The sequence below is a fragment of the Hetaerina americana genome, unplaced genomic scaffold (genome assembly GCF_022747635.1).
Source record: "Hetaerina americana unplaced genomic scaffold, ioHetAmer1.1.p SCAF_12, whole genome shotgun sequence".
NCBI lineage: Eukaryota > Metazoa > Arthropoda > Insecta > Odonata > Calopterygidae > Hetaerina > Hetaerina americana.
In genome coordinates this window covers 4,321,433-4,339,533 of record NW_027286292.1, presented here as the reverse complement: position 1 = coordinate 4,339,533, position 18,101 = coordinate 4,321,433, and the positions used below count along the sequence as shown (strand labels likewise).

Below are 18,101 nucleotides of genomic sequence, written 5' to 3'. Positions count from 1 at the left end.
CTTCTTGATTGGATGAGAAAAGTTCCCCAGCAAGGAAACTTTTGAGTTTCCGGAAGAGGTGGAAATCTGAGGGAGCAAAATGCAGGGAATAGGGTGAATGTTCCAGCACTTCATTGTGCACATTCCTCAATTTTCCCACTGCTGAATCACTTTGGTGGGCAGGTGTCCTGATGGAAAATGGTTTATTTCCTCTTCAAGCCTCTACATGCCTCTGGGTCTGCTTTCATGAATTTTTGCATCCAGCTTTGTTAGAAGGTTAGAATAGTATTCCCCAGTTATTGTTTTACCTTTTTTAAGACTGTCAATCAACAGAATTCCTTTTCCATCCCAAAAAACCGATACCATGACCTTTCTTGCCAATCTTTACCCTTTTTGGAGCTAAAGAACTGGCCCCTTATCCACTGCATGTACTGCTTTGATTCTGATGTGCAATGGAAAATCCATGTTTCATCCATTGTCACACATCGACACAGAAAATCGCTTTTGTTTTATGTAAAGCACACCAAGCACTCTTTGGAAAGTGTCGTCCAAATGCATTTTTGATCCACTGTAAGCACGCACCGCACTCATCTTGCGCTAAGCTTTGTCATGTGCAATTTCTCATGCCAAATGTAACCAACGCATTATTTTGATATCCTAACGGTATTAGCAATTTCATGCACCTTCGTATGTCAACCTATCAAAATCATATCGTGAACTTTTTTGATGATTTCTAATGTGGTTGCACTTTACTGGCGTCCATCATGTGGATCATCTTGGAGGCTTTCATGGCCACATTTAAATGTGGCCTCTCATTCCTTTACATTGGAAATTCAAGTAGAAGAGTCCCCATACACATTTACAATCCTCGAATAAATTTCTGTCAGCATTAAGCCTTCTTTGATGAAGAATTTGATCACTGCAGGATACTCCATTTTTTTTCATTTCTGACAATGTGCACAACAACTGACTCAAATGTCTACCTAGAGCAAACTGCTGGATGGAATGGCTTGCATCTGGCTTGTGTCTACTCACAGTTGTGCCAACATGAGAGAAAAATCATGTGGGTAGTGATCCCATTATTGAGTGAGGCTGAGAACTTTTCAGGCCACCCTCGTATGTGAGTTATTCAAAAAGTCCATAGGAAAAAAATAGAAAAGCAAAATGTTTTGGGTATTTTTTTACTTTTCAATACAATCTCTTTTGTGCTTCATACGCTTTTATCAGCATTTCTCTTTCTTAATTAGGCTGTTCAAAAGTTAGGATTTCAGGTCCTCAAAATGAACATTTGTGTTGGTGATGACCTTGTTCGACGTGAATTGTTTTCTGCTGAGGAACTTTTTGTAACTTGAAAGTACAAAAAAGTTACTGGGTGCCAAATCTGGTGAATACTGTGGTTGTTGTATTAATTTGAAGTGATATTCCATAATTTTTGCCATCAACACTCTGCAGTTATGCATTGTCTTGATGGAAAAGAAATTTTTTCTTTTCCAAATGAGGACTTTTTCTTGATTTCTTTGCTCACCCAGTGCAATATTAACACACAATACTCTCCATTTATTGTTTGTCCTTTTGCAAGTAATGGATGTAGATGCTTTGCGTGTTTCCCAAAAACCTGTGGCCATCACCTTGTCAGCTAATTTTACTGTGTTCGCCTTCTTTGGAGCTGGATTGCCTTTAGAAACCCACTGTTTGGACTGTTCCTTTGTTTATGGAATGTAGTAGTGTATCCATGTTTTGTCCACAGTGATGTATCAACCCAAATATACTGCAGTATATGAGGTTAAAGGTTTCAATTTCATCAGACCTTAGGAATTCATAGTGCAAGAGGGCACCACAGTTTATTGAATCAAATGTATATTTACATCTAAGTGACAAAAATAAATGGACTGCATTCAACATGGCCGAGGCATATCATTTTTGCACTGTATTTCTTATATTAATAGGTGCATTAAAATATTTTAAAATGAAATAAAATGACATAATTAATTTAAACATCTGCACATCTCCGAGTCTGTATATAAATGATTATATGGATTGTTTTACAAAAGGACACGTTTTTATAAATCCTCTAGCTATGTATAAAACTTAGTGTGAAGGCTCTTTCCAAATCTAATATTATTAGCTTTCACTTCTGGGATTCTGGCTGTGCTGATCAGTGATTGGTAGGCAACATTTTCACCCCCGTTTGCACCTTGGCTATCATGCTCTTGATTGGCCTAGGCATGGAACAACCTTTTCCATGTTCCAGCAAACATCTATTCCTCCGTATCCATACTCACTATTGAAATTCTGGTTTCTTCATGCTAGGGGCAGTCCAATGAAAACTGAACACCCACCGTAACATACAGTCCGCTATAGTTGTGGCTTGCAGGGTTTTCAAAACCTACTAAAAACAGCTAGAAGATAGCTTTTTACGTATCGATACTGCCATTGCCGTGGTAGGGGAACTACAAGGTGACCACTCAGAGGTGCATGCAGTTGTTGGATTATGTCCTTGTTGGTGCATGGGCTGGTTGTAGTGGGTGTTTGGTTTTCTTTCGACTGCCTCTCGTAATTTTGATGGCTTCCTTGATGACTTGGGAAGTATCTATGTTCTCTTTTGATTAATATTGTATTTTCCAGGCTTATGACATGCCCAGATTCTGACCATGTTATTTCTGAAATGACAGGCTAATTTGTTTTTATGCTGTGCCCTCTGGTGTTCTTTTATTCTTTATCATACTAATCTTCCTGTTCTTCCAATATAGATGTAACAAAAAGACCATCTCAACATGTGTATAAGTACAACGTATGTCATTGCAGAACACACCTAATCGAGATTAAAGCATGTGAGGAAGTATGGAAGATTGCATAACCAGTGGCTGATGGCCCTGGAAAGAACCTTATAGTCATTAACCTGTCTGACTGCCCATTCAGTGAAACAGCCACTTCCATCCTCTAAAAGATTGAACTTTGTGGTAGCACCAAAAACCATGCCTAAAGAATACACAGCCACCGGCATAGAAGTTGATATAAGAAAGTTACCACAGACCAAGGCATCAGAAATCAGAGACTATGTTAAGTGTCTTCTTCTAATGGGGCATCCACCAAAATCCAACACAACATCTACTGAATGAAAATCTTTGGAAGAGCTGAAGACTGATAAAGACCTTTTGATTTTTTTTATAGATAAAGGCAATACAACTATGGTTATGATGCAAGAGGATTACAAGAACAGAATAGAAGAACTATTAAAAATCAGCACGTACTAGGAATTAGAGATCCAACTTTGAATTTGGAGCAATGCACATGGTAAAGTGTCCATCCATTCCTCAGGGTGAACAAAGGAATATCCTCCCTTCTATGGCCAAATCATCCAGGCTATACAGCCTCTTAAATATTCATAAAGAAGGGATACCACTGTGACCATTGTCAGCAACAGTAGTATGGCTGCCTATGGGTTGTTAAAACTCAGAGCAAATCTCTTAAGCTTTTCATTGCCCAGACTTCCTCATTCAGCCCACTTTATGGTTATCATCAGTGATACTGAAGTCAATGATGAGGACCTTGTCAATTTAAATGTTCCTCCTTTGCAAATATTCCTGCTGATTTTTTGTAGATGTTCCTGATCAATGATGCCATAGATTGTATCCAATGCCTAACATACGAGGGTCATCCGGAAAGTAGTACCCGTTCGTGAAATAAAGACACAAAAGTAAATATTAACAAACATAAAAAATTTTATTTGAAAGAGGATACTTTAAACTACTTCTCAACATAATCTCCAAGCAAATTAAGGCATTTGTCATAACGTGTGACAAGTTTCTGTATTCCTGCTGCATAGTCCTTCGCCGCCAGCTCATTGAGATACGCGAGGGACCCATCTTGCACAAATTTTTGCATAATGCAGATGGTGTTTAACAATTTCATGAACAATTGTTCGAGAAACATTGGAAAAATGCTCACAGATGTCATCAATTGTGACGCGCCGATCGTTCCTCACGAATTCGTCAACTGAGCTCACCAGTTGGTCTGTAATGACAGACGGTCTCTCCGAACGCTCATCGTCGTGTGTGTTCCCCCTCCCCATGTTGAAGTTGCGACACCACCGCCGAACAGACGACTCGTCCATTACATTGTCTCCATACACCTCCTTTAATTGGCGATGAATATCACATGGGCGAACGTTTCTTGCATTGAGGAATTTAATCACTGCCCTCACTTCACAACTGGCGGCGTTCTCAATTTTTTTAAACATTGTAAACAATCACAGAAACAACACAGGCAATGCTAGCGTCACGCAACTTGGCTCAGAGAAGGCAGACAAGCCACTGAAGCTATCTGACCTCGTCCAGCGGCTACTCGCGTCGTCAGCACTTCATGCGGCAGGAACGGGTACTACTTTCCGGATGACCCTCGTACTTGGGCCACCCAGGGAAAACATGGCTTTGCTGAGTTCCATCTACAGAATTCAAATTTCTGTAGAATGATGGTTATTTACAGCAAATTAAAGGTGCAGCCATGGGCTCCTCCCTCTTCTTGGTAATAGCAAACCTCTGCATGAAAGAATTCAGGGACAAAGCCATCCAGAAATAAACCAAACATATGGTTAAGACATGTGGATGATTCATTTATATAGCCACACAGTAACTAAGGACATAGTCTTTTGGAAAAAAAGATCCATACTGACTGCCATTTGTCTATGCTCTCTCACCACCATCCAGCTCAGTCACTGAGTAACACCCTAATTCAGCATGCATACAGTGTCTCCAACATTGCCTAGTGAAAAGAAGCATAAAATATCAACACTGGAGAAGAATGGCTATTCAAGAAAATTGACCTTGAAAGGAACTTGGGAGCTAAAGAGGCACCTCACAGAAGGAAAAAAAAACCAATCTACCACAAGGTAAGAGACAAGATACATAGAGAAAATACCTGTCTAAGCTACCTCCATATACTTTGCTGGCACATCAGAGAAAATATCCCACATTAAAAAGAATAAAATATGACAACCAGATTTACCGCAGTGAGAAAAAGCGGAGACATGCAGATGAATCCAAAGACCACCTCTCCCCACATATGCAAGGTGTGCACAAGGTGAAGTGCTCCCATGGCAAAGTATATACAAGTATATATATTGTATTATACAAACAGGAAGATCAGTGTAATGCAGAGTAAAAGAACCAGGGAGTACAGAAGAAAAAAATTTTTGCCTACATGCCATTGCAGAACATGCATGGTTGGAACCTGTCATAGACCTTGATAATACATCATTAATCAAAATAGAACATAGATATTTTCCAAGAGTCAACAGGGAAGGGACTGAAATAATGAAGAAACCAGAGAATTGCTCTATGGAATATGGATAGACATTTGCCAAAACATAGAAGAGGTTGTTCAACACCTTGGCCTATCAGAGCATTTGAGCCCCTAATGGCATACATATAAATATTGGATAAAACCCATGTTAGGACCTCTTGTACCCAAATATGCCTTCTGGAATGGGGGTGAAACAGTTTGAAATCATTCACTGACTAACTCAGCCAGAATCCTGGAAATGTAAGCTGATCATCTGGATAAAACTGTATGTAAATGTATTTACTGTATTCTTGTTGCTTGTATTATACATTTTTTACACTTAATATGTATGTATTAACCTTTTTACAACTTTTATATAAAACGTAAATGTACTTTGCATAAAATATATGCATTTAAGCTCTACATATTTCTTGGATATTCAGTGAATTCATTGGCTTGGATATTTTACAGTATTGCTACTTGAAGTGCAGATGAATGATTGTCTGTTCAAGCCAAATATCACAGAACCAGAGAAATGTGCAGAGCTCTAGGACTCTATGCCAAGGAAATCTTCGAGTGAATTTACATATTTGTATGCAGGCTGTACAACTGTATCAAGATATATACAATGTTTGGAAATATGTTATAGTAAATTTAGATTTTAAGTAATGGGGGAAAAATAGAAATTACTACAAGAAATCTTAATTTACTGCGGAAAACAATGAAATTCCTGCAGTTATACTGAATTTTCCCCAGCTTTCAATACGGCAGTAATTCTTGAAGTCTTAGAAGCCTTAAATGAGATATTCTTGAAAAATGCAGAAGAAAAGTAGGAAGGTAAAAGTAGAATAATGTTGAATTGTAGTTTTTGTACTCTAAACTAACAGAAAAAAATTAACTGATTTATGCTCCCCTTAAAATGCTGAATAATGAATACATTGAAACTTGGATTTTGCATTCCTGAGTTTCTTTCATTTCATCTGCTTTTTATTTAGTCCAGGTAATACATTTATCTGAGGTATCCAATAATTTACCCCACCTTAAGGTAAATATTGGCTTTTGGGTTGACTGGTGTATTTAATTTTTACAATCTATCAATAAAAAAATAATTTTAAATGATCAGTTTTCTCCTGGAAATGAATTTTTCAAATATTTATATTTTCTCTTTCAAAACTCAGGTAATTGAATTGATTTGAAATATTTAATATTTGTTTTTTTCTAGAACTTGCAATAATTATAGTTTTCTGTTGAAAATGATTTCCTATGTATGTGTGACTTTGTTTCAGTCGGAAGTGGAAGAAGGAAGCTCTGGTACTGGTGAGGATGGAGGTGGAGCAGGCTCAAGTGGTGGTGGGACAACTGGACCAGCTGGTTCTCATGGTCCTGGCTCAAGTGAAAAGCAAGGAAGGGGCAGTGGACCTTCACAATCAGACAATAAAGCATCTGAAGTGGCCATTTGCATGCCTCTGCCTGAAATTCTGTCAGTTGGCGGTGTTTTGGTAAACATGCCTCAGGTTTGTTATTGCTGCTATGCTTAAATTTGATTGTGTTGTAAAATACCTTTGATTTGAAGGACATAAATTGTTAAAGATATTAAGGAAAATGCTGAAATGATTTTTTTAAATAGTATCTATATATTGCACAACTATTTATCGTAGAATGCGAGAAATCAATTTATCCATGTTATTCAATGAAAACTGACATATTAAATTAGGTTTTCAATTTTGATCGTTATCGATAACTATTTTACATCTTTATCGACTCCACTATATGTTTCCAAAATTAGTCTTTATAGTAAAATAAACTTGAAATGATTTAAATTCTGAAAGTATAATCATACTTTCAATTTGCACTACTATAATTTCAACACTAAATTTTGTGTGTATTGCATGCTGCTGTGCTGATTTTTGCATAATATGCATTATATTGATGTTAATATATTTTCTAATTGAATAACTTGTTTAATTTTATAGGCAATGCCATTTCAAAACTCAACGATAATGAAGGTATCCATTTCTATGAAACATTTTCCTAATAAGTAATGTCATGATGAACATAATGTAATGTTAAAGCTTAAAACATAGCTTTTAGTACAAGCTAACACTGATATGTAGCGGCAGCTGATTTTATTGAAGAATTACTTCTCATGAGGGTTGGTATGTGGGTTGGCAAATTTTATTGATGGATTTTGGATTCTTGAATAGTCTTAAATAATGTGCAAGGCTATGCAGGAAAGGAGAAGTGTAATGATTTGTATAAACATAATATTGAGAAGTGCATAAGTTCATTTAAAATGGAGTAGTTCGTTACTATATTCTAAGCAAGTAAAAATTTTGAACCTAAAACAAGAAATGAGGAAGCATTTCATCAAGGTAGGTCTCAGCACAGTCATAGTAGTGCTAAAGTCGCTTGTTGCAGTATTTTCAAGTTTCATAATATTTAAGTTTGAGTTGAGAATTTTCAGTGCCCTCATCCAGCTCGATATAAAATTCCAGAAAATGTTTTTTAAATATTTCAATTTAAAAAATAAGTCATCCCCTCTTATAAAGAATTGCTAGTAACATGAATCAAACTATATATTTTGCTTTATGTAACTAAATGAAATTATCTTTTATGATTACCAATTCATTTTTAATTTTTTGGAAATGCAGAAGAGTAACTTGAATATTACTCTTTTTCATGAAATTAAACAATCAAAAAACTTAAAATATATAGTTAAATAAAAACAGAATTGCTAATTTTTCACTTATATGCTGAGCATAACAAATTTCTGGTGTTTTGCAGCTGTGATGTAGTTTGGCCTTGGCTTTTCACAAAAGGAAATGTTCTAAACTACTTTGAAATTATCTCCTCTTATTAGCACTCTTAACTTGGATGCTAGTGCGCGATATTGTTGATTAAACAATTAGTCCTCCTTTTGATTATTTAAGTGACAAAAATGCTTAGATCATGTTATTCTTCTTCACATTTGATACCAATGAAAGCAAAGAACAGGTTTTTTTAATTACCCATGCAGTGAACCATTAAAGTTAGACTGTGATGTGTGTATTTTACATTAGAAAGTGGCTCCTACATCTTTTAACAAACTTTATAAAGAAAGAAAGTAGGTTGTAATAGTCTTCACAGTGGGACCTCAATTAAATGGCCTATATTACCAGTATGGTATAGTTAGCATGAGTATCCAAGGGAAAATTTGATAATGTGTGTGAAAATCTGTGTTACGTGAAATACCCACAACATTGGATTTTATTAATTTTACGCCTTGGAGATTAGAAGTGATGATTAGAAAAGCTGAAACATCATCAGTCATATTGACTTGTCAGCATATTGATGTATATTGGTGCTCAGAAACAGGATTTTGGGTCCCTCTGACCACAGAGAGACTTGCCTACTACCTGATACAGTGCCACTGCAGCAATACCCCACAACACCCCAGAGATATTTTGTTTTATTCCATTTATTTTAAAACTGACCTGAAATAATTAACATCACAGAGCACCCACCATTGTTGTAAACGTCATCATGATTAGCTAGCTAATTTGAGTGGGGTCTGGTTATGTTAGAGCCAGATAATTGAGGTTTTACTGTACTCTAATTAAATCTTGTAATTCATGCCACCATGCATCATTGCATAAATAGGAAACAAAATGGTTGTTTTGATTTATTTCTTTGATTAAATCTAGAGCCACTAACTTGTAAAATAAAGGGTTTAATACCAAATCAAAGGGAGGAAAGGGTATGAGAATTATTTCAAATTCAACAATACTGTCGCTAACTAAAAGTACGTTAAATAAGCAAGGGCTGCCAATCACAGCTTCTCACATAAATGCTTACAGCTTAGTTCTGCATGAATGCTTTGCTGATAATGATCTTGATTCTAGGTTATAATCCTGGTCAAAACCTTTTAATTTAAATTTGTGTGTGTGTGTCATTGCGTGTATGGGGTAGTTTCCTAAACAGAAATATGCATATAAATGGATTTGATTATCTGATGACATGGATGGAAAAAGATAACAAAGTAAGTTCATGTAAAAATTTAATCAAGTTTTTGCATTGGATGATATTCAATTCAAAGGGGCCATTCATGAATAAGCATTTTCAAGTCATCTGTGAAAGATTTTGAAACCTGACTCTGTTTTAAGTTGTTCAATTATTTGACGATTTTATTTTGCCAAAGAGCATAGAATTATGCATCTTATTGTTACAATTGTGATCATACTATTTTGACATAATATTATTTCTACAAACAATTTATTCAATCACTTATGGACACAATTTGAATTCTTCAAATCATGTACAACAATGTACAACAATCATCTTTGCAGTGAGGCATATGTCAAATTTTAATATGTTTTCAGGTACATTGATTCCTTTGATAAAATAAAAGAGATGAGGTGTATGTTAGAGCCAAATTAGTCTCGCTTTCTGTAGGTATGCCCATCATGGTGCAGTGGCGCCAACATTGGGGCAAGAGGTCTTAACACAAACTATATCATTAAAATTATTGGAAGCACTTTGGTAGGGAGTTGCAAAAAAATTGACCCAAAAGTTATTAGACAAAGGAAAATTGGATTCATGAATTACCATATTTTGTGAGGTAATTGAATGATAATATATTTCATGCATCACATTTTAAATTAGTACAACACAGTAATATTCTATATTGTTATCAGTGCGTAAATTCCAACGTAATATTGCAGCTTACACAGTATTGTTACAAGTTACTTACAGGTTATGATTCATTCAAAGCATCACGGCATACACATATATTAGTGAAAACATTATGTGCAAGAAGAGTTGGTCTGATTTTGGGCAAATGGTGGTTTTTCATAGCAGGGGGGGCATGGTTTATAATGGAAGATCAGTCAATGGGTTGTTGGACAGTGGGCACTCATGATGGATGATGACAGACAGAGTATTAAGAAGATAATTCCTGTGAGTTTCCTTTCCTGTGGACATTTTATATTCCATTGCATTCATATTACCCTGTTAGCCACCATATGACTATTTGACATCACATATTAATGTTTCAGTGGTGTACAGAATATTGTTAAGGATTACATATTTTAAAGGATTGAAAGAGTAATGCGAGCTGTGATATGGGGCTATTGATAAAAAAGGATTAGAATTTAAGTTAGTCTGCTTTTATTGAGTTGATATAGACCACTCATTAGTGTGTTTAAAGTACTTGTAATTGTACACATTTGCCACATTAGATTTAGTAGGTACCTATAACATGTCGGGAGGTTACCAGTGTACATTTTCTATTTTTTGTGGCATGCTTTATGTGTTATAATAGAGATTATTACTTACTGGCAGCTATGTGTATATTGCCTGATTCTTAGAGAAAACATTTACATGGTGGGACATAATAATTTTTGTCATTTGTGTGAGATGTAACCTAAGCGTAAACAATGTAAATATTTCAAAGAAGTACCATGTTTGATATCATATAAGACACACTGGCATTTAAGACAAACTTTCATTTTAGTAAGGCACACACAAAAAAAGGTTTTGTGCAGTCTTTGCACAAGCATAGGCATTTAATTAAAAAGTTTAGGGAAATTTAAGAAAAATGTATTATTCCACTCAGTGATAAAAGCACATGCTGTTTTTTTATGATCAGTTGTGATAAAATACCATCAGATTTGTTTGATATCTTACTTGCACCTCTTTCAGCATCACAGGAATAAACAACACAAAATGTGCATCGCATGATAGCCATGAGCTTAATAACAACAATCTCAAATACAACATTCTACAGTTGAATAATAAATAAAATTTTTTGTCACCAGCATAACTTTATGGAATTTACTAAACATAATGAAATGAAAGAAAAAACTTAGTAATTCCACAGGAATATTAATAAAACATGACCTAGCTCATTTTTTTAATAAAGTACGACCAACATCAAAACCAAGGTCATGTTTTCATAAAGTTCATGTGGAATTACAAAGTTACTTCATTCATTTCATTATGAATATTATAAATTATGTATAAAAAATATAATGAATTCAAAATAGGTAATACTGACCATCTGGGGTAAGAAATAATAGTCAGGTTTGAACTTTAACCCATGAAGTTTGTACCTTCCAATATGCATGTCTAGTCTTAAAAATTTGCAACCTAACAAGTGAACAAGAAATTTTTCAAAAATTTTTATTTTCAGCATAGTCTCATTTTAAGTCAATGCACTTTTTCCAACTTTTTTAAACCTTCCAAATAGTAGTTGATGTCTTTCTCCACAAAATCGGCATTTTCTAATACGATTACCTCCTTGTCCAATGAAAATTTCTGTCCTCCAAGCAAAAATAAAAGTTTTGGAAACTGGAAAAAGTTACTTGGGGTCAGATCTGGTGAAAGTGGTGGGTGATCAACCAATAAAAAGTGCAATTTGTGAATTTTAGCCATGGCGACCATTGAAGTGTGAGCAGGTGCATTGTCCTAATGGAAAAGTACTTTCTTTTTCTTCAAATGCAGTCTTTTTTTGCTATTTCTGCCTTCAGCTAATCAAGTAATGATGCTTAGTACACTCTGAGTGTTAAAAATGACTGAAAGTTTGTTGAGTTCCTTTCAGGGTATGCCCGAGCACATTCCCCAACTTTTGTTGAAGAGTGCTTCCATCTTCATGTTGAGACCAGTAAAGTATGTTTTCAGATCACCCACGTAAGGTGTGTAAGTAATTTTTTTAGCCATAACAATGATGCATCTTAAATGCTGACAAAAACAGTAATCTGTTTTGCTTTTTCTTCTCATTATATCTCAATTACTGGTGAATTTAAGAATAGCAGAAGGAATTTCAATGAAATTAGAAAAAAAGCAGAAATTTTTATATGCCTTTGTTGCATATTTGTTTGATAAATTTCCTCATTATGTAGTAAATTTTTTAACTTGACACAGCTGGAGAAATTTCAACCATTACATGAGTTAGGGATCTACATATCATATCAAAACTCCTCCTCATACCAGGTGAAAAATTGGATAAGATTGACTGTACAGTTTGGTAATATGAGGTTTTGGGAATAAATTGTCTCCAAAAGAATCATAATTAGTTAATACCAGAATCATGATGTAAGAAAATCCCAGTTTTTCTAAATAAATAGACTTAAGCTGACTGAAAATCAGGAAATATATGAAATATTGAAATTGCGCATGACTTTATTACCTCTATTAACTAATTAATTAAGGGTGGATATCCAGATATGAAAATTGAGGAATAGCAGCAATTGCTTAGTGAAATAAAAAAAGGGGGAGAGGCAGACGTTTTTGAAGTATCCAAAGTAATGTATAGAAATCGAATTCCTTATCTGAACAACATTTCTTATTGTTATGAAATCATTTCATGTCTAGTGTAGGTCTTTGCGCGTAGAGGAAGTGCTGGAAATGACTAAAACTGTGTATAAATGGACTGAATCTAATGATACCGGGTATAAATACTATGGCTATCAATTGTAATTTATTTTTCCCTTGTCCTTAAATTTGTATTGTTCTATAAATCTGTGTGTGATGCTTAATTAGGCTCAATGTATATGGCATTACATAGTTTCTATATGTTGTTACATGCCCAGGCTGAACCATTTGAATGTGCAATGAAATAGGAATGCATGGGCAATGGTGCAAAGTGTTAGCAAATGCGAAATTTGTTTACATATTATTACATTTGATTTTATTGTAATAATGCTGTTATTTTTTTTATTTTTAGTAAACACTATTCATTTTCAGTGTAAATGAAATTCATTCTTTGATCGAACATTAAAATACAATGTTTTCATTAGTTTAAATCTTAACATATGAATGGCATTCCAGCACTTGTTAACTTGATGTATTCAGACATCAGAAATGAAAAGTTTAGGCCTTCCTAAGTTCCTCTTTCCTTTAGCTTAATACACCAGAGCCCTAACTATTCTGGTAGACATTTTTATTGGGACACAGCAATGATACAACTGAAATCATTTAGTCCTAATGCTTCCTTGAAGATGTATTGCACAACCAGTTTTTTATGCATTTCATTTATTTCAAGCAATAGATTACATTTTAATCTTATGTATTTAATAAATGGCTTCAAGAAATACTGTGATTATATTTTTAATCTGTCTCACATTTACCATCTGATTCATTTCCATAGATCATGAAATGTTTTCTTTTGGTGGCAAAACTGACACAGTTATATTAAAAAAAATATATATATATATATTATATATATATATATATATATATATATATATATATATATATATATATATATATATATATATTACTCTAGGTGTGCCCTTAGTACATGTAGTATGGTATATGGTTAAATTCCCACCAATGGAAGTGTATGCTCCATCGTAAAAGTCACTTCTGAGGGAAATAAAGCATAGAAATGGCACTGCATACTTACAATGTACCATTCCTAGAAGTGCTTCACCATTTGGGAACTTGAATTTCCTATTTAAAAATGACAAATATTAGCTTCTGCCTTTGAAGTTTAAAATAATATATTTTGAAATGGTGTCATAAAACTGCATTAGAAACACTGATTATATTATTCATCATTCAAATTACCATTATTGGTCAAGTATTTGGCAGGAAAAATGGAGACAAATTAGAAAAAATATGGAATATTCATCTAGAAAACTAGGATAAGTCAGAAATTGGAATTAGAAATTATGTTGACACTTTTAAAATATAGGATGTATTTATAGGTTAATTACATGGGACATAGTATGACAATAGGGAGATAAAATAATTTAATCATGACTAAAAATATACTTTATTGATTTGGATGGTATATAGCAGTCAAACAATGGGGTAAAAACTGGACTTGCCTGTTTTATTATCAACAACTATATTTTTCAGGCTATATGAAAGTGGTTCTTTTATTATGAGCATTACTAGTTATCACATAGATAAAGTAAACACTGAAATTCCAGTTATTGACAATCATGGATTCACCACTTTGTGTTATCATCAGGTGAAGATACGTCATTAAGCAAGGCATATGTGCACTTTCAGGCAGAGGGGGTGGGAGGAGGGACGAGAGGAAGGAGGGTTTGAAGGGGTGATGCATTAAGGTAATAGGTGCGAGTGAAATAGGGAGGAATGGCCATGATGGGCAGCTGAAGGGGGGCTTGGATGCACAGCATGGTTGAGGGAGATGGGTGGGGTAATGGGAAACATTTTTCGGCCTTCCAAAAATCCATGAAAGTGATATCCCTCTTTGATGCATTGTTTCTAGTGTGACTGTTACAAAACATGTACTAGCCCACAAAGTGAATTCGGTTTTCAGGGACTTTCCTAAGTTCATCCCCAAATAGAGAATGAAGAATTCTTGTGAACTTGTTCAGGCGCTATACAAAATAGTGTTACCCACCAAATACTGAATGGTGTCTTTCTCTCTCGCTAATCTCTTTACATGTGTCCCTAGGGCAGATACTCTCAGACTAGCTAAAATCACCTTAGGGAAAGGAAGAGCCTCTGTAACCATCATCAGTGAATTGTGCTTCCTTATATATCTCTTTGTGGGTCAAAACTGTTATTTGTTCAATGGGAATTACTACCATCAGCCCGACTGACGTGCTATGAGTTCCCTACTCTCCCCACTCTTGGCAGACATTTTTGAATGCAGGTAATTCTCATCCAAATACCCTCTCACCCGATTTATATATTTCTGGTGCCAGTATGTGGATAAAGTGTTTGGACAGAGACAGTGAGACAACTGGACAAGTCTTAATCACTACTAAATTCTACTGGCAAAAAAATCCTATTCCCTAGTGAGTTGGAAAGTGAAGGTACCCTTAACTTCCTGAATTTGTCCATCTGAATAGACAACAGAAATTTGATCCGTTCATCCGCAGGAAACGCTCTTACACAGACCAAGCGATATACACCCATTCAAGACTACATTTCACAAAAATTATCAGGTTTTCACTCCATGATACACAGACTGTGCATTATACAATGTTGGACACAAACACTTTAAACTCGAGACAATAAAACTAGTAGCAGCTAACAACACATATAATGCAAAATAAATATACACCCTACAGTAGGAAACAGATCAAATAGCCATTAATGATGTATACAGCATTAAACCCAAAGGAAGAAACAGAACAAAGTGGTTTAGGCTCATGAATTTACCACAAAAAATTGACTGTGAACTTGAGTTTTAATGTATTTTTGTATTATAATATGCATTGCAGTTGCATACATTATTACTTAAGTAGGCACAAGAAACACAGAAAATGCTCAGATATTTGAATATCTGACACCAAGTATAGTACCAATTGAGGGAACCCATTTTTTAGTTGCAGTTATTTGCTTGTACCTTGCATCAATCTTAGAGATAAAAAATTCCTTGAATGTGAAAGCTTGAATTTTTACTAATGTGAGAGATCGCTGCTATGTATCTTATTATATAATTTTTAAAATAGGCAAAGGGAAGCAAACCATAAGATTTATTTCATAGAACACATTGTGATTATGCCTAACTTTCAATTGTGAGCTACCATCACAGATATGCCACAATAGGCTTTGCAGGCAATAATTTCCATTTCCTGAATCCACTGTTTAACTTAAAAGCTGAAGTAAAAGGAATTGAATGCATATTCAAATGGTTTCACTTACAACTACCAGCACTAGTTAATACAAAGTACATAGAATAAACAGTCAATGGGAAACTGCCCTGTTTATCTTATAAAATGCTTTACCATTATTTTGCCCTATTTGCAGTAAAAGCATTTAGATTAAAGGTATGCTGCTTTATGCTTGCTGCTATCAGCTGCACTATTGGTAATGTTGCTTTGTAAGTAACTTTAAATTTACATATATTCAGTTTTATTTATCTAGATATTATAAATTTCATACTTAAAATATTTCAAGCCAATATTTAAATTTAGTTTAATTTCTGTAAATGGCTGGGAAGTAGAAAATGATTTAAGAAAAATTACAGTAGTTCTTGCTTGCATTATGTAGTTGCTACTGTCTGTTCAATGTATTGGCAAAATATTATTCGTGCATAGCTATGAATTTGCCAGTTTTGAACAGATTATGCGAAGGCCACCATGCTTTACCCAAAATTCACATTTTTAAATTAGACAGGCATCCAAGCATTCTATAGTTTGAAATATGTCTCTCTTATATTGAGTTTAAGTGAAGTGCATTTAAAATAATCGTGAGAGGTAGTAAAGAAATAAAATAGATTTTAAAAATCTAACGTGAAAATTAAATTGTTGGAATTATTAAACTTTGATGTCGAAGTACCAAAGTAAATTGTTCAAACTTTTTGGTTAAGTATTTTCAATTATTACTATTATTATCTTCAATAATATTATTGATCTCTATGAGTTGCTATCTATTTTTGATATTCATTCAAATGTTCAATACATTATTTAACTAAAATATTAGCTTGATGCCCGTTATTAGAAGTTGTAATTTATGAAAAATTTGCGTGCAGGTTTATCATATCAAGGATTGAAGTATTATATCACTGCTCAGTGTTCAGTACCTTTTTTTAAGTCACTCATGTGAATTTATTAATTCCTCATTGCAATAATGTAAGAGTTAATGTTGAGTATCATACAATTCAAAAGCTGACTGGAAATAAGGCAAGATATTAGATATGGAAGGTTTCTTATTACTTTGTAAGAAATTCATTTTATGTAAAAATATTGAAATTTTTGGTCATAGTGATTTTATTATGTATTAATAGTTACTATTTAGGTATTTAATGGTAATGATTCTGAAATTGTCTCCTTTAAAAGTTAATAAAAAAACGATTCACTGAATGCAAAAAGGGGTAAGTGGCTATTCGTATTGCTATGGAGTATTTTTTTTGTATTCTTAGTAAGCTGTTATTCTCTATCAAGGAAACACCTGTAGACTTGAGCAGTGAGGCACCCTGGTCATGCATTTTGAAGAGTAGTTTTTTTGAGGCCATATATTTTACTTCTTGTTGCAGTTGTTGAGTTTGTGTAGATGTGTGTGCATATGTGTATGGCCATGTGTACCTGACTCGTGTGAATGGCAGTGTCTTATGTCCTGAATAACAATGGAAAAAATAAAAGCAGCTTTTTTTCCAACAGATTATGACTGCCACTGTAGAAACAGTCAGTGAGCAACTTGATTTAGCTCCAATAATTCCTACAGAAAGAGTGCTTCCAGCAGTTGCCCGTGCAATAACACTGACTGATACTGATGTGGGTAAGTTAAGAAAATTGAATATTGCCCTGTTACATGATTAAAATACCATTTAATAATCCATAATTTTAAGGTTGTTCAGATAGTTCTGTAGCAAATTTTTTTGTTAAGATTTTGTTGGACAAATTCTATTCAGATTCATTTAAATGGCTTTTTTTTTATCTATGGAAAATATTTTGTTTGTAAAATTTAATAACATCATTCTTTAATTTAGTATAGTTTCCAACCTGAAATTTATATTCAAATGCTTTCCTATCATCTTCCATATAAAGTTAATTTTAAGGAGTTTGGACTGTAATACATGAAATGAAAAATGCCATTATTGGTTTTTACTATCTGCAGTAGTATCATTCACCTTCTGGTCAGTCATATTTTTATTCTTTGACTAAAACTTCTTGCAGCCTTGCAAGATTGCGTTTTGCAGAGTTTCCTCATCCCCTAACCATTCCCTTGCTTCCCTCCTGGATGCTGACTAGAAAATGCCATGCAAGCCTTTCTTAGCCACACAGCTCCATTCTGTTCCCCCACCTGACGCCCTGGGGAGACACTTAATGAGCGAGGTGCAAAGGACAAGTGTGGCAGTTGGAGTGTGGCCTCTGTGGTGCGACCATGGATTTGATTGTCCTTTGGGCGAGTCAAAAAAGGATTTGTAAAATTGAAAT

The 18,101-nt window shown here is 34.4% G+C and overlaps 1 protein-coding gene across 1 annotated transcript in view; it reads left to right on the top strand.

Moving 5' to 3' along the window:
- Positions 1 to 18,101, top strand: part of unc79 (UNC-79 domain-containing protein) — a 197,243-nt gene that overhangs the window by 63,020 nt on the left and 116,122 nt on the right. Inside the window, exons 18-20 of the mRNA XM_071582616.1 lie at positions 6,546 to 6,773; positions 7,233 to 7,265; positions 17,325 to 17,442. Coding sequence (XP_071438717.1) covers positions 6,546 to 6,773; positions 7,233 to 7,265; positions 17,325 to 17,442 — 379 coding nt within the window. The remainder of the gene's footprint in view (positions 1 to 6,545; positions 6,774 to 7,232; positions 7,266 to 17,324; positions 17,443 to 18,101) is intronic.